At 40.1% G+C, this 16,253-nt stretch overlaps 1 protein-coding gene across 1 annotated transcript; it reads right to left on the bottom strand.

Annotated features, from left to right (window-relative positions):
• Positions 1–97: 97 nt before the first annotated feature.
• asb6 (ankyrin repeat and SOCS box containing 6) lies at positions 98–8,534 on the bottom strand. The gene is made up of 7 exons (XM_026188191.1): positions 8,375–8,534; positions 7,930–8,069; positions 7,633–7,808; positions 4,561–4,667; positions 4,348–4,456; positions 4,166–4,252; positions 98–1,388 (listed from the first exon to the last, which is right to left on the bottom strand). Exons 2-7 carry the CDS (start codon positions 8,037–8,039, stop codon positions 667–669), a joined length of 1,311 nt encoding a protein of 436 aa, XP_026043976.1. The 5' UTR covers positions 8,040–8,069; positions 8,375–8,534; the 3' UTR covers positions 98–666.
• Between the last annotated feature and the right edge of the window lie 7,719 nt (positions 8,535–16,253).

Below are 16,253 nucleotides of genomic sequence, written 5' to 3' on the forward strand. Positions count from 1 at the left end.
TGTCACAGTCACATTCAGCACTGCACTGCCACTACCTGGGAAATTATAAGCACTAATGTGTAAACAAACGCAAAACAAAAACTGCTACACAAAGCAATGAGGTCACAGGTGGTGGAAGTTTTTATTAATTGTTATTATTGTTGTCATTACATCTTCATATTAAGCTTGAAGTTACACAAATTCTACAGTATATCACCGTCACGTTGAGGATCTAAAATATAGATGGACCCTACTGTGCTGGAACAACTTCAATAGGTTGCACTGTGAATAGTTAAGTCTTCCAAAGTCTGAGCTACCTTTGAAAATGCAGGAGCAACACTGCCATCTGGTGGCTTTCATATTGTGCTGCATTTTTTATTTTATTTTATTTTTTAAATAAACGTGTCCATATGTTTCACCTCTACAGCATTTCACTGTGGCAGTGACAACTCAAAGACTAATCTGTACTTACAATGTTGTATTTGTAAAGTAAACATATACACAATTTTGTCTGTAAATTTGGCACAGGCAACACAGATTTGGAAATTAAACAAAGGCCTCAATGATATGTTAGACTTCGCTTCACTTATCACATCCTCAAATATTTTACACAAATTATTACAGAGTTTGTTCAGTCTTTCACTTCAGATTTTAAGCAACACAAATAGTAGTAAGCAGTTTATATCGTCAGCGCTGGCTCTGCTGGGGCTTGAAGCAGTCCCAGCCAGACTTTGGAGTGTACGTGTGCTCGGGAAGAAGAAAGTATTTGAGTCTGTCTGGTAGTGGTAAGGCTTTGACTCTGTCTTCCAGTGGCCAGGGCTTCAGGCGGTTCCTTATAAACGCCCTACAGAGGCATCGCAGAGCAGGGGGGCTTGCTTCACGCTCTGCTACGTGCTTGTGCAGGTTTAGTAGAGCCTGAGCGTACGGGTGAGACTCCTGACCAGGCATGGGGAGCTGCAGCCCGCAAGAGAGATGCAGCCTGGGGCTGTGAACCTTTACCAGGTCAAGCAACATCTCTGCCTGCTCCAAGAGCTCGGCTGCGTGAGTTTGATCAGAGCACTGCTGCAGGGCTGTTTGGAGCCTCTGGAAGAGAAGGCTATAACCTGACCAACAGGAGTCACTGTGATTGGAGCAAACCAAAGACGCGCCGCTCTGAATTAAGAGCACAGCCAAGGGGAAGAGCAGGTCAAAGTACTCCAGGCTCGTCTGCGTCAGGGAAGGCTCGCCATCCTCATTCAGACAGCAGCTGGGGTCCACGCCGTGAGCCAGCAGTAGCTGTGTGGTTTTCAGGCAGAAGTTACCAATCTGAGCAGCATCCTCCACCGAAGCCCCCAGCGCCTCCTTCACCAGAAACACCAACGACGACTCGACTGTTTCACCGTCTACAGTCGCAGCATGAACGTCAGCACCTTTGGAAAAGGAAGCATCTCTCAGCACTTATCCAGATTACAACACAGGCTTAAATTTGTAACACTTTTGAAACTGAGACAACTCAGTATTTACTGGTTAATTTAGGGGTTATTTGAACAGTCTTAGTAGAGTACGTCCTGTTATATCTATTTGCGTGTTTAAAAAAAAAAAAACCTATTCTCATTTTTAGGCTTAGGCTCCAAAAACTAATCCCACATCTATTATCATGCAAATTGCTAGCATCAGATACAGGCCCTCCCTGGTGTTCAGAACGGTTTCAGATAACTTGAGTCAAACTAAAAACATGAGCTGGCCTCTTTTGCTGTGTGTATTTGCACAGTTTCTCTTGCTGTGCAAATACCGTTTGGCTTTTGATCTTTATCCCTCCATTATTTCCAAATACACTTTGCTCTTCCAGTGTTTAATAAGTGACAGCAGGGCTTATGTTAACCTTGTGCAGCCAAAAAACTGACATCCTAATTTAGATCTTTTTCATGTGACTCTTCCAAAGTAACGGTTGATCTTTTAAATTAGCAACATTTTTAATAAAGGCTGAATACATTCTTAATTCAACTACATGCAAATAAATAAATCTACTCAGCATGATTCTATAAGAACAATAATCTAATAATATATTATCATCATCATATTTTGATGTAAAATAAAAACCAATGCGTGTTGAGTTTCCTAGTAACATTTACTGTTTACACACATTTTGATATGAAGGTTGTTTTATGATGACCCAGAGCTATATAGGGGACTGTGGTTAGATAAAAGATGAACAATGACTGCAGGGCTGAACAGGCCAGGGTGGGATACTGAGATGTGGAGCAGCAGAGAATGGTAGCTGAGTGAACAGAGTCCAGAGTGTGGAGAACTAATCAAATAAAAAGTGAAATCTGGAGCAGAGCAGCTGAAACGTGTGGGTATCATGGCCCGGAGAGCAGAGCTGATGAGGTGAAAGGCTGCAGAGTTGAGACGGAGCAGTGTGGACGATGGATGAGAGAGAGACCGCAGGACGGATGCAAGAGGAGGCTGAGGTGGACGGTGTGATAAACTTTGTACTACTTTTACAATTATTAAAATAAAAATGACTCTTATTTTGTTCTGGACAACTGTATGGTTAATTTGAAAATGTAGGCAATCCATTTCACAGTGAGCGGTCTGTCTTTTATACCTTCTTTATTTTAAGCATATAATACTAATACAGCCCATATGGAAAAGATATATATAAATCCTATAAAGTTGGTATCTGTCTTGTGTGGAACTTGTATGAAAAGCATACAAGAGTGAAAACAGATATAAGATCCCTTGAAAAATTATATAAATGAAACTTGTATGTTTTGGATATTTACTAAAACTATATATGAAAGTGGCCACTTTCATGAGTAAATCATATAAGCCTTATATGATTCACTATATGAAGTAGGCCACATCTTATGCAAGTCTTTTATAAGTTTTTTCTATTTCTTTTTCCATATGAGTGTATCTGAAATTAATTTTTAACTTTTCCATATCGTTTAACCCTGCGACAGAATGGAGTCCTGCCCACGGATCTGCCCCTTTCCCCTATAACAGCTGCGATTTAAACACACCGCAACTCTGAATTGGACAAGTGGAAGAAAACGGACGGATGCTTGGATAATGTTCTTCTTCTATAGTCAATTATTTAGATGTCATAGGTATTGTCGTATTGTTGTATCCTTTGTTTACTACATTATATGTATTTTATCCTTACAATCTTTCGAAGAGCTAATAAACGTAATCTTAAATAAATTTGTGAAATGTTATAATTAGAAAAATTAGATGGAAAATAACAATTTCAACTCTTCAAGAAATTACCACTTTTCCAATACTGATATTATTGCATAACAAAGAGACATAAAAAGCACAGGCAGAGGCTAAACACTCTGTTTCACGTGCAACACTTTGTATGTTAGAACTTCGCTCTTCTCTGCAGCTGACTGATGGACCAGTAACATCACCAGCAAGAGTGGCTCACTGCAGGCAGATGGACCGTGTCTGGACTGGAGCGGACAGACAATTAGCTACCCCTGCTGGACCATAAAAAAATCTTTAGTGTTGATGTTGATGACTACGCATCCTGTAATGCTGGAAATCCCCATTTGTCTTTGAGAAGTAGAAAACTAAAATACACTCTGGAATTACACTTAAAGGAAAAAAAACGCTAAACCAGAATTGGCCACAGTGAAAATGTCAGTAACAGCTGGGGGCCACTTTTGAGCACAAATAAAAAATACAAAACATTGTCATGTGCAGGGTTTTTTATGCAATGTAAAATTCATTGGTTTACACAAAAATGTCCAAGCCTTGTTTGGCCTTTTGAAGGACAAACTTAAGTTTGTCTAAACTTATTACACTTGTTTAAAAAAAAAAAAAAAACCTGAACCAGACGAGATCAAAAAAGAAAAAAGTCCCAACCCTATAGTCACCCTCTGCACATGAAAATACTTGTAAGTGTGAGAAGTTTAATGATAAATTTAAGCTTCTGCCTACAGAAGATGAAACCTTTTATGGTTAAAAAAAAAAAGTCACTAGTGAGTCGCTTCATGCTGGGATCTCAGCACTAGCTCTGCTCCACTTTCAATTTTCTGTTAAGAATCAGATCCATGGTTTATTCCAGGTTCAAAATGAGCACAGGTGGCAAAAAGCCTGTGTGCAGCATTTTAGCTGTGATGCCGCTTGAGGAAGAATTTGAATGACCAAAAGCAGATGAGAAGGAAAAGTGCCTGGAGTGCCGTTTTAGAGTCAGTACCTCTCTCAAGTAGCAGCTGGATGTTCTCCGTGTTGTGCACGGTGATTCCATCGCTGCTCGCCAAGGCATGGAGCAAAGGTGTTTTTCCTTTGAAGACAACATCAAAGCAATCGCCTTTCAGAATGACTGAATAAGGGTATGAATGGAAATTTTACAATTAAGCTTGGCCATCGTAAACTCACCGTGTTTATCCCTTGCATTCACATCAGCACCCAGGTCCAGCAAGGCGATCAGGCAGGGCAGTCTCTCTGACTCCTCACTGGCAAGGTCCAAGGGACTGCTCTCATGAATCTACAGAAATAACAGATTTACATAGAATCCCTCTACTGATTAAAAAAAAAAAAAAAAAAGACAGAATCAATCAAAAGAGAAGTCATGGATTCCTCTTTACTCACTCTGTCCCTCTTTTCAATGTCTGCTCCGTGCCCGGCCAGCAGCTTCACCATGTTTGGCCTGTTCCTCAAAACTGCTATGTGTAGTGGGTTGTAGTATGAAACTGGGTCTTGAGAAATGAAAACAAATATTTTGTGTATAAAACAAAGTCTTCATTAAAGAGATGAAAAGCAACAGACAGGCGAGGATTTGACAATATAGCATTGTTCCTAAATGAGTGTGGGCAAAGCTATAAAAGTTACTGTACACTTACATGCAGAGTATAAAACCAAACAGAGAACATGAGCAATAAAAGAAAAACTGTAAAAGACAAGCAAAAGGAGAGATCATGAAAAGACATGAAGACACAGGAAGTAAACACGTACTGCATGGTATGTGGGGAGCATTTGTTTCTCGCCAGAGGACTTTATGAAATGTGAGAGGTGAATGAAGCAGCCTCTGCAAGAAATCCCTAATCATACCCTTGGGAAAAACACATGCCTGAAACCAGCAGAGGTCACCACAGCATAGTTAGGCTTAGTCTGGAAGGTTTAATCACAGTAGAAAAACATGCTGCACTTCCCACTAGTATATACAGACGATAACTGGCTCGTTATGCATGTGCAACTACTTGTTACATGTAGAAAAATGGCAGTGGTCTCCTGTTTGTATCAGTCATTAAAAACAATCTGTGTATTAAGAGAAAATGGACTATTGCAGGAGGGAATGAGGTGAATGCTAGAAAGCCAAAAACACTCTTCAGCACTTTGAAGATCATTTGCAACAGCTTGCAAAATTTCAGTTACAAGAAACAAATGTGCTATTGGGCCAGGGGGGCACTGGCCACCCCCCAAAATTTGCTTATTTGGTTTTCACATGCACCCATTTTCAGTGATATCAACTTTAATAGCATGAAATTAACTAGGCATATAATTCTTTTCTTTATCTATTTTTTGCCATATTTTTCAAGTATCCAATATTTAACAACAGCATAATAAAAACTAGAAATTCTGTGTTTAGTGTGCCACCAATATGGCCACTCCTGTGAAAGAATTCTTAAAGCAGCCCTGTCATTAATAACGTGATGCAAATATGTTTGAAGGCAAATAACTGGCTATAGTTCATTGCCTAACCAACATTTCTGTTGCTTACCGGCATACTGGGAGTGTTGGATTTGGTTTTGTGTCAGCAACCAAATCAGTAGCACAGAAATGACACACACACATTGTTTTTTCAGCTTTTGAAAACAGAAGGTAAACTATCCAGAGCAGTGGAGACTCCTGTAAAAATGTGGTGCTGCCAGCATCGTGACCTGGAGCTTGAACCACAGAAGCTGCTGCTAATGACATCTGCCATCTCCTAGTGATGTCCCTTCCTGCAGTCTGGGCCTACATCAGTTCACTTATGATGCTTGAACACACATTTTAGGCTACGTCCACACTGAAGGTCTTAATGCTCAATTAAGATTTTTTGATCAAATCCGATTTTTTTTGTCTGCTTGTTCACACTACAAATAAAACGTGACAGCAAACGCGCTCTAGTGTGAACCCTCAAAGCGGCCCGCATGCGCAAAAGAAGACGTCACACACAACGCGCTCTGTTTAGATCCAGACCAAACAGTATTGTTTGACTGATGGCTCTTAATATATAGACTTGTTTTGGACTTTACGTTTCCCAATTTTGCTTTAAGTTATAAAGTTATTTTGTTATTTACATATGGCCTAATAATTATCCTTATTGCTGTTTTAGAGAGGAGCGGTGCTTCAAAGGATAGTTGGAAATGTCTGTCAGAATCTGCAGATTATACAGTACAAAGAAAATGTTCATGTTTCTCCAACACTGTCTTCCCAACAGTTTCACTGACATCTACATGGGATGGCCAGGAAGCTTTCATGATGTCTTATCGGGCGCTTCTCCGGCACGGATAATTGGCGTCAGTTACGTAAAAGATGGATTTAATGCGACATGACCATTCAAACAGCAGTTGCTTTCTAAAACATCAGATATGTATCGGATTCAGTACCACTTACGAAAGTGACCCAGATCGGATTGGAAAATATCGGATTTGTGCCGTTCACACTGTCATACCATGATCGGATATGGGTCGCATAGGGTCAAAAAAGTCGGATTTGATACGCTTTCGCCTGCAATGTGAACGTAGCCTAAGTAATACGCTCACTGACAAAAGACTGAGTGGACCTGAATCTGATGTTCTGAAGTACACGTATCATGATATGACATATCGTGATCACTGAATGACACAGGAAATCAATCCTGCCCTCGGCCATCTCCCTGTACAACTCTTCCATCTAATACGCTGTAAACACTGCAATAGTTGCATCCTTTTTGCACACGCTCTTTCTACTCTGTAACATTCCTGTCAGCACTGGTGATATTTATTTATAATCACCTCTGTCAATCCTTGATTTGTATTATTTAGTGATTTGTATATATTGTGCTATTTCTTAAATCTGTAACATACTGTATTGTTAAATAGTCTAGTCCGTTTCTGTTATTTATACTAGAGCAACTGTAACCCACATAATTTCCTTAGGGATTAATAAAGTATGCTGATTGTGATTCTGATATTGGAACTGCTGCTGAAAATTTTGCTAGTATGGCAAGACACTGAATGAACTCCAAACTGCCAGGAAAACTATTCTAATTTGTTTTCTCATCCTACAGATTTTGTATTGTAGCAGCTTGCTTGCGCTTGTTGGTACATACGCTTGATTTGAATCGGACCAACATAGGATTTTTAAGACCGATATTGATATATGATGATTTAAAAATCAGATATACCTTCTACGTCCTTTTTAAGATAAGACAATGCACTCATTGTTGTGTCTGTAGTGCTCTAAACATGAAGTTGCAGAGTGCCCTCTGGTGGACAAATGATTCAAAATCAACAATCACACCTTAGCTGAAGAGTGTTTCTTTCTTCTCTGCTTTTTTAAATTTCAAAAATGACATTAAGCACAGTCACAAAATGATCTCTCTCTCTCTCTTTAGCAAGGTTTCATAAACAAATGTGTATACAGTGTCAAGTTAAAAACATTCACATCATCTAAAACACACTCCAAACTGTTATTAACCTTCAAAGTTGAGATCTGCTCCGTAGCGTAGGAGGATTTTTGCTGGCTGCACCAGACCTCGCTCTGCCATTTTGAACAGGGCATAGCTGATCCCCTCCACAAACACCTCTGACTGGGATTCTTGCTCCAGGAGCTCCACCAGAGACCTAGAAATTGCGGATTCTTCCTCAGAACTCCTGACAGGAGAAGAAAGAAGCACCTTGTATGTAATGTTTGTCTGTTATCTGATACATGTTCAATTAATTACGGCAGTGTAGCACTGCCAAAAGAGGACTGTAACTGAATAGCCAGCTTTACCTTTCCTCGCCAATGTCATGTCGTTCTTCCAGTCCAATAACACACATGACAGCATCTACCAGCGGCTGATACTCATAAATTATCCTGCGAAATCCATGGAGGAAAGGCATGGCTCTGCCTCGGCGATCCTAGGTTAGCTCCTAAAAAGCATAAAAGAAATGCTGTGTGCTGAGGGTGTGTCAGTCTAACAGAGAACGCAACGCAGACATCAAAGCTTATCTCTTGAGTACAGCTGACAAAAGTATTCATATCGTAGGTGACACGTCACAGTAACAGGCTAACGCAGTGGTTTTAAAATCCTTCATACAAAATAATATGTACTCCTAATACTGATTAGTTAGCTGGACCCATTCAGCTGACCGTTTGTCTAACTTACGCTAACCGCAACGATATTTATGTTATAAAAATGGCGACAAGTGTCGCAATCAATGGCAGCATGACTTACCAAATGTATCACTTCTTGACCTGCTAAATTATAAATAAATGTCTTAGCGAAATTACTTTTAAAAGAGAGGAAAGTCACTCAGAGCAGACTCCCTTTAAAACAGGAAGCTTTCCTCACGCCCGCATCGGTCCGACGCTGTTTTCATTCCCATTTAAAATACAAGCCTAAACAAGGTTCCTCTTTCGAGTCCGTGTCCTTCAATCAAAAATGAGTAAGTAAGCAAACACACTGCACCACTTCAGTTGTTGAAACATAGACATTTACTGAAAATTTAAATGCCAAATAGTGATTTCGGGTATTTAAAGGATATAAATTAAAGGATAATAGAATAAATATAAATACTGCATTAATTAGCGTATAATCAGGCCTTCCAGCAATCTGAGGCGTTTTCATTATAGTCCATTATAACTACATAGGAGCAGGGGCTGGTTTCTGGAAACCATCCATCTTTAATACAGCTGCAGAGACGGACATGGCTTTTTCACCTAATAGCTTTTTATGTAAGTGGATAAAGATCAACCACATACATAGTACGTCTTATAAGTCAGCTCTTTCCAACTGTGTATGATCATTCAACATTTGTGCATATTTTCCTCACCTCCTTGTTATTGTCATTGTTTCTTCGACCATGCACCCTAATTTTTAATTCATACGTTTCCTCCTCACCTCAAGCCTCATCTCCTGATATGGTTGCAATTATGTATTGTCAGCAGACAATACATAATTGTATGCCCTGTCTCAGGACAAGCTGACTAAAAAGTAAGAACAGCTGGTTAGCATTGTTCGAGTTATGGTTAGGCTTGAGTGTACTAAAAATCACAACTTTCCCTCTGATTAACAGCTTGATTAAATACTGACAGTATATACTCACTATAGATGTAACTGTAGCAAGTATTAAGCACTTGAACTTTGAGGGGTAAGAAAACATAATTCAGTTGACTGCAGTCTCCAACATACTGACATCTATTGGTGATGATTTACACACTGTAGCTTTAAGTAAAATGCTTTTGTAGTTGACTTATGATCTGTCAAATATATTTTTCAAGAATGATATTTAGTTATTTTGTGGTAGAAATTACATTCCTGTCACAAGGTAGAAACTGTAGACTTTTTTTATGCTAATTTATCTGTTGATATTAAAAATATCCTTTTTAAAAGATATCTCATAAAGAGTGTAACAAAATTGCAACAAATACAACCAGTTACCACCAGTGGTATAAAACAATCAGCAAGTGCTGGCTTGTTTAGTGCAAAAAATAAAAACATACAAGTATGACTGTAAGGAAGTCTGCTGGAAAACTAACAGAGATATTGGAAGGGAAAGACATGCCGCTCAGTCCTAAAGCGAAAACTCTTGCAACAACAGCCATTGTGACTGAAGCAGAACTTCCAAGGGGGACCTTCTTACTCTGGGTCAATATTAGCAACATTTTTTAATTAACTGTAACGAATCCAAAAATGTTTTTGTATCCCAGTGACTATTGTAATTATTTTGAATAAGTCTTCAAAACTTTAGGGTCACTGCCAAGTAATGAGACTTTAAAACTACCTCATCTATGAGCTCTGATAAGCCACAGGCTCAGTTTCTGATTGTAGATTTAATTGATTGCAGCATGATGTTGATTTCTATTGTCATTATTATTACTGTTATTTTCAATTATGGCTCCAAGTAGAATCAAAATGAGGATAAAGCATGCTGTGTTTTGGTGCAGATCTACCTTGTGATTGACAAGCCTGTATCATACGGACATGCACTTTTCCTGCAATTTCTCAGTCAGTTAAAACCCTGCTTTTTAAAACACAACACTGGCAGTGCCCAAAATGCTCAGTTCATTAATTAATGAGTGATGGTGCATGGTGACTGTGTACATTTTTTTTATACACACCCTTAAGAGTCTGATAATAAACTTTAACTTTAACAAAGGTTTACTTAGAAAGCTGCACAATTTCCTTTTTTAAACTCCTTTCCAAACAGACAATACTATCAGGAAAGATTCCAGGATTTTCCTCAAACATGTGTGTCCAGTTCAGTCTATTTGTTTATTATTTTATGTCACAAATCAATCTTTGTTTCTGATGGTAACTGTCATGTATTTATCAAACCATGCCAACTTCCATGCAACGATCAAGTGCCTGATTAGCATTTGGCATGTTTCCTTTGATATTCTTACTGACCAACAAAATATTTCTCCCACCAACACGAGCAGTTCTAAAACACTTTCTTTTGTCCATATGGCACATTATTCTGGGACGGCAGCTTTCGCATTTGTGACAATTTCTCCATTATGCCGACAGCATCTGGTTGTTAACAGTTGCTTTTGTCCTGTTTAGCAAACAACCCCCTGCTGAGTCGGAGTTTGTTGACAGATGGCTCACTTTGAGAACCACAGAGGAAGGCCTTCTCTCTCACAGGATGTCATCTTTAGCGCATGTGTTTGTGTGACTGACTTTAAACATCACCCGTCCCAACGACTGCACGCATGTTAATCCAGTTTTTGTTGCTGACACACTGTCTCAAATTAAAAAATGAGCGAAATCATCACAGGAAGACAAATTAGCTAGACAAGCATATTCTTTTTTTAGTTTTAAATTTAAAAAAGCAAACAAAAAAAACGGAGTAAATTTTTTTTATTAATATGTTAAAATTAGTGAACAAATACACAGCTAAAAAAAATTAAATGACCAGTTTGAAATCACATTAGATCTCAGTGGGAAACAAATCATGCTGGATAGCTATACTGACATTGACTGGGTAATCTGTTAGGAACGAAAGGGTTCTGCATCGTTTGATGGAAATGAAAATGTTCAACTTACAGAGGGCTGAACTCAAACACAACCCAAAAGCCCAAGTAAAAATTTTAATTTTACTGAATTTCATTGCAGCAACTCAAAATGGTACTAAGTAGTTTTTATGGCCCTCACATGCTTGCATGCTTGGCAACATCTGAGCATGCTCCTAATGAGATGGTTAATTGTGTCCTGGGGGATCTCCTCCCAGATCTGAACCAGATCATCACTGAGCTCCTGAACAGTCTGAGGTTCAACTTGGCAGTGTCAGATGGATGAGAGTACGAGAAGTGTTGTATGAGAGATGTTAGGGCCAGTCAGTGGTATCAGTTCCTTCATCCTCCAGAAAATGCCTGCATACTCTTGTCACATGAGTCTGGGCATTGTCATGCACCAGGAGGAACCCAAGGCGCACTGCACCAATGCAGGGTCTGACAATGAGCCCAGTCATGCTGAACAATGTCACAGGCAGCATAATGTTTTCCACAGCTTTTCCAGACCCTTACACATCTGTCACATGTGCTTAGGATGACACCGGTGGACCTGCCAGTTGGGCTCCAGAGTTCCAGAAAGTGAGCACAGGGCCCACCAGAGGATGTCGAGATCTCAGGCCAACCTACATAAAATCTGTTTTTGATTGTCTGGTAAGAGACATTCATAACACTGGACTTTTGGAGGTCATTTTGTAGCTCTGGCAGTGCTCTTCCTGCTCCTCCCTGCACAAAGAAGCACATACCGCTCCCGCTGATGGGTTAAGGACCTTCTATGACCCTGTCCCGTGCTCCCAGAGTAATAGCCTGTCTCCTGGAATGTTCACCACGCTCTCAATACTGTGCTGGGAGACACAGCAAACATTCTGGCAGTGGCATGAATTGATGTGCCACCCTGGATGAGTTGGACCTCTGTAGGGTCCAGGTATCGTCTTGTGTTATCAATAGTGACACTGATCCTCACCAAATGAAAAATTAGTGAAAAAACAGGCAGAAAAGATGAGAAGAGAAAAATTGTCCCTAACATCATCAGTAAAACTACTAATTTTTGGGGGGATGGTTCATTGTTGTCCCTCTAGTGCACCTGGTATTAATTTCATTAACACTAAAACGGCTGAAACTAATTAACAACCCCCTCTGCTACTCAACTGTCCAGATCAACATCCCAGCAGTTTAACTGACTTGATGCTTTACTCTGATTAAAAAGCGTTCCTTTCATTTTTTGAGCATGATTGCTGTCTAAATAACCTTTGATACAAATTCTGCCTTTAGGTGGCAGTAGAGCAGCATCGGCACACAAACGACATCCTAGACCTGTTACTATACATCACACCCATGAGTGAATGGTTTTAAATGTGCATGAACGCAAACACAACCTATCATGTAGATGTGGACTTGAGCGGAATCTCAAACAAGCATCACAGGGAGACTCTCTCTGGCATCCCGCGGGCTTGTCCTCTGGAGCGGAAACAGGATGCAATAGTTTAATCAAAGTTTGATTAATTCTAATTTTGTCACTTTCAAGACAATTACTGTTTTCACATCCAAGTAACCCGATCAATAAGGCGTTGTTCCCTGAACGGATGGCAGCCTGTTCATAATCTCTCTAATGAGGGTGAAGTCTCTTTTGCTGTTTTCCAGCCACACTTAATTTACTCTGGATTTTCAAGGCGTGTGCTCATGAATAAACTTCCTTACCTTTCCTTTCACAAAACTGCCGCTGACAAGTTCTTAAGTCTTTGTGCGCACACCTGTCAGAGCCCCCCGGTGAAGTAGACAAGCTATTTTTCCAACTCTCACCATGTGGTCACGGGAGCATACTGCTGCTTGTTAGACGACAGTAGAGGCAGGTGGCACAACGCACATCACGCATTAGACCGTGAAAAAAAAGTGTTTTTCAAACGCAGGACCCCCCTCCCAGGTATCAGGCTCAGCATTAATGGATGTTCTTGAGGAAGTTTACAAACCTCACTACGGCATCACCAATGTCACTGTTGTTCTCAAAGCACGGCGTGTCAGGTCCCTGCGGGTATCAACGCATGACACTTGAAATAGCTTTAGGAGAACAGCTCTAAGCCACTTTCACAAGAACGCCGTAGGAGAAAAAATGAATTTGCAAAACACTCATTCACAGTGATACAGTCATTTAAGCGCCCACGGTCCCGTGTGTGATGAAACGCCTCGGTGGGATTCCAGGTACTGAAGAGTAATGGTCGTAGTTAAGAGCAAAGCTTTGTCAAAAATATCATCCTTTGTGCTGTTTGTCCTTTTCTTGACGTCTAATTTTGAGCTGGATTGGAGGGCGTGAGGCAAACCGGGAGGAAGAAAAGAGGGGAGATAACTGCAGTTCCATTCCTATACGAGTAAATTGGCTCTATATTAAATTTTGGCCTCATCTATCAAAACAAAGAACGGTATCGAAATTACTTTGTTGGCCACAAATCGTTGGCAGCAGATTGAGCCTCTCTTGAAACAAGGCCATCATTTATCTGGTTCACATTTCCTCTTGAGGTGAAAGGAAGCGGGACACAATAAGACTTTTATTTGTTCCCCGGGTGATAGATGTGACCCCCCTTGAACCCGTGATTACGAGATTACCGAGAGTAGAATAAGAATCTATTAAACATTTAGACCTGTTGGTTCCCTTTTAGGTACACTCTCTTTTCATCAAATAGTGCTGTCAGGGGAGCTGTAGGCAGGGGAGTCTCCCAACACGGAGGAGATTTACACAGCTACAGCATTCTGGGCTACGCCAGGCATTGTAATTTTTCCCCAGAGGGTGATACATAAAGGAAAAGTTAATTAGCATGGATGCAAAGTACTTTTAAGATGTAATAAAACCGAGCGCGCACAGAATTCCTCCAGAAAAAGTTGCACGCTCTGAGTTGAAAGGTGAGAGAATACCAGAGGTGAAGGTGACGATGAAGGCAGTGAAATGATAATAGAGTGGCAAAGCATTGTGGGTTTGGTTCCCTCAGTGCTACCGTGAGAGCTGGAATTTCAGTCTTGGGTCTATTTCCAAGGCATGAAAGCTTACAGATCTTTTTCAAGACATCAAAGGGTTGAGACCTTTTTGCAGACATCAAAGTCTTAAGACCTGTCCTCAGAGAGGTCTAAACGGCACATCTGTCAAGACAAAATCGCTCGTATTTTTCCCTCTTAGACATCTCTTTAAACAATGCCTGCAATAGCGCTGCCTCTTTTGAAAACTCCGGTTTTCCAAATCAAATGTGCCTTATCGACCTTTGGAAAGAGATGGATAGTATGTGAGCTTTCACAGCAGTCAATGTTTTGGTCATTTTAGCTCAGGAAATGGACTTACCATGTGCAGAACCGACAGGGGCTCTGCTTATTTAATGACTTGCACAGCTATATACGATGTAACCGAAGCCACTCGGGGTCTGTCTGGTGCACCCTGTGATTTCCAGCCGTCGAACAGACCTCAGTATATCGTGGTCTTCAAGGGATTTAAGTGAATGTCAGGTCCTAGAAGGGGGTTACTTTTGGACAGCTACCAGCATTTGTGTGAGTGCTTTTCCAGCCCACCATTACAGCTACAGCTAGGGAAGTGACTGTTCTACATCAACACTTTTGTTCCCTGTACCTCTAATGCTTTTTGCAGCTGTACCAGAGTGAATTTTTTTCCAGCATCAAATTGCACGCATTAAGAAGGAAGTAAAGTCTCAGTTCCATAAGCAAAAATGGAATTTGAAGTGAACCAGAACGGGCGACTTAACACAAAAGCTTTAACAATGATTTAGTGCTGAAAGATGTTTCAAACTCTCTGGTACCTGCACAGAACACTCACAGCACCAAACCAGAATAACCAGGACTACAATAGCTATATGCTGTGTGTGAATGAAAGTATTGTAGTTTTCTTTGAGAATGATTTCTTGTGCATTTAGACCTTGCACTGTAGACCTCAACTTAGTAGTTAACCTGAAATAAGTGGAGCTGAGATACAATGTCATAAACTTTAAAATAAACTGCACCCGAGTAATGTTAGAGTTGACTGAATAATAAGTGTTGCTTCTCTTTGTTTCTTAAAAAAATGCCACAACTACACTTTTCCCACACTCAAAATGAAAATCAGTGATATAGGTATTACTTTACAGCGATCACAGCACTTACAGGCAGGGACAGTGATGAAACGCATCTTGTGGAAACGAATGACTGCACTGTTGGTGAGTCATCTCATACATCTCTATTTAGTCTTCATGGATTTTTCTTTATCTTTCCTTCACAACACCGTCTAATCTGCTTAGAGAGGGAGGGGAAAAAACTGCTGTGGGGTTCATGGTTTAATCAATTACCAGATTACAGTAATAATCCATATTTTAGTTCATTTTCTGGGTTGCAATTATAATGAATTCACTGGCAGCCGCAATTATGTTCCCATCAATGGAAGTGGAACAAAAGCAATGTCAAATAACACCAGCACTGTATACTGCTAAGTCAAATTGCATTGGAACTGATATGTCAACACATGCTTGTTTGCTGGACTGCTTGCAGGGAAATATATATATATATATATATATATATATATATATATATATATATATATATATATATATATATATATATATATATATATATATTTCTAATCTTTATTATATTAGATGGCTCTGCAGAAAAGGGCCATTTGTGGTGGAGCTGAATATATGTTCCTCGTGGCCCTGAATGGGAATAAGTATGGAAAATTGAATGAATAAATGAATGGAGATGGCTCACTGGAAATTGTGTGAAAATACAACAAAGGAGCGAGAAACTCGGTGAGCACTGCAGCCATATCTGAGCCTACTGCGGTGATTGAGTGCATCTCTCTCAGGATGCAGACACCATACCGCGAATGATGTCATCAGACTGGTGCTTTTTACTTTTCTATACCCACTGTCATTTCTTTTTTTCGTAATTGTATTTTAATATTAATTACCCGAAGCGTTAAAGGTTTGCGTTATCAAACACGAGCGGCGCAAGTTTTTCAGTTCACTCTTCGTGCCGCACAGGGTCGCTGGTGCCTGACAAGTGGCGCAATCATCCAATAAATTCGAAATGTCCGATGACAACTTTTAAAATCATTGTTTTTGCACGCAAAGGGCAGC

Source organism: Astatotilapia calliptera, chromosome 12, assembly GCF_900246225.1.
Source record: "Astatotilapia calliptera chromosome 12, fAstCal1.2, whole genome shotgun sequence".
Taxonomy (NCBI): Eukaryota; Metazoa; Chordata; class Actinopteri; order Cichliformes; family Cichlidae; genus Astatotilapia; species Astatotilapia calliptera.

Bases quoted from the DNA above. Each gene is read 5' to 3' on its own strand.
- asb6 (XM_026188191.1), bottom strand. From the start codon at position 8,039: ATGCCTTTCCTCCATGGATTTCGCAGGATAATTTATGAGTATCAGCCG. The intron at 4,668-7,632 runs GTTAATAACAGT...TCATTTCTCAAG, and splicing joins AGCAGATCTCAACTTTGAAG to ACCCAGTTTCATACTACAAC. The intron at 4,457-4,560 runs GTGAGTAAAGAG...TTATTTCTGTAG, and splicing joins ACATTGAAAAGAGGGACAGA to ATTCATGAGAGCAGTCCCTT.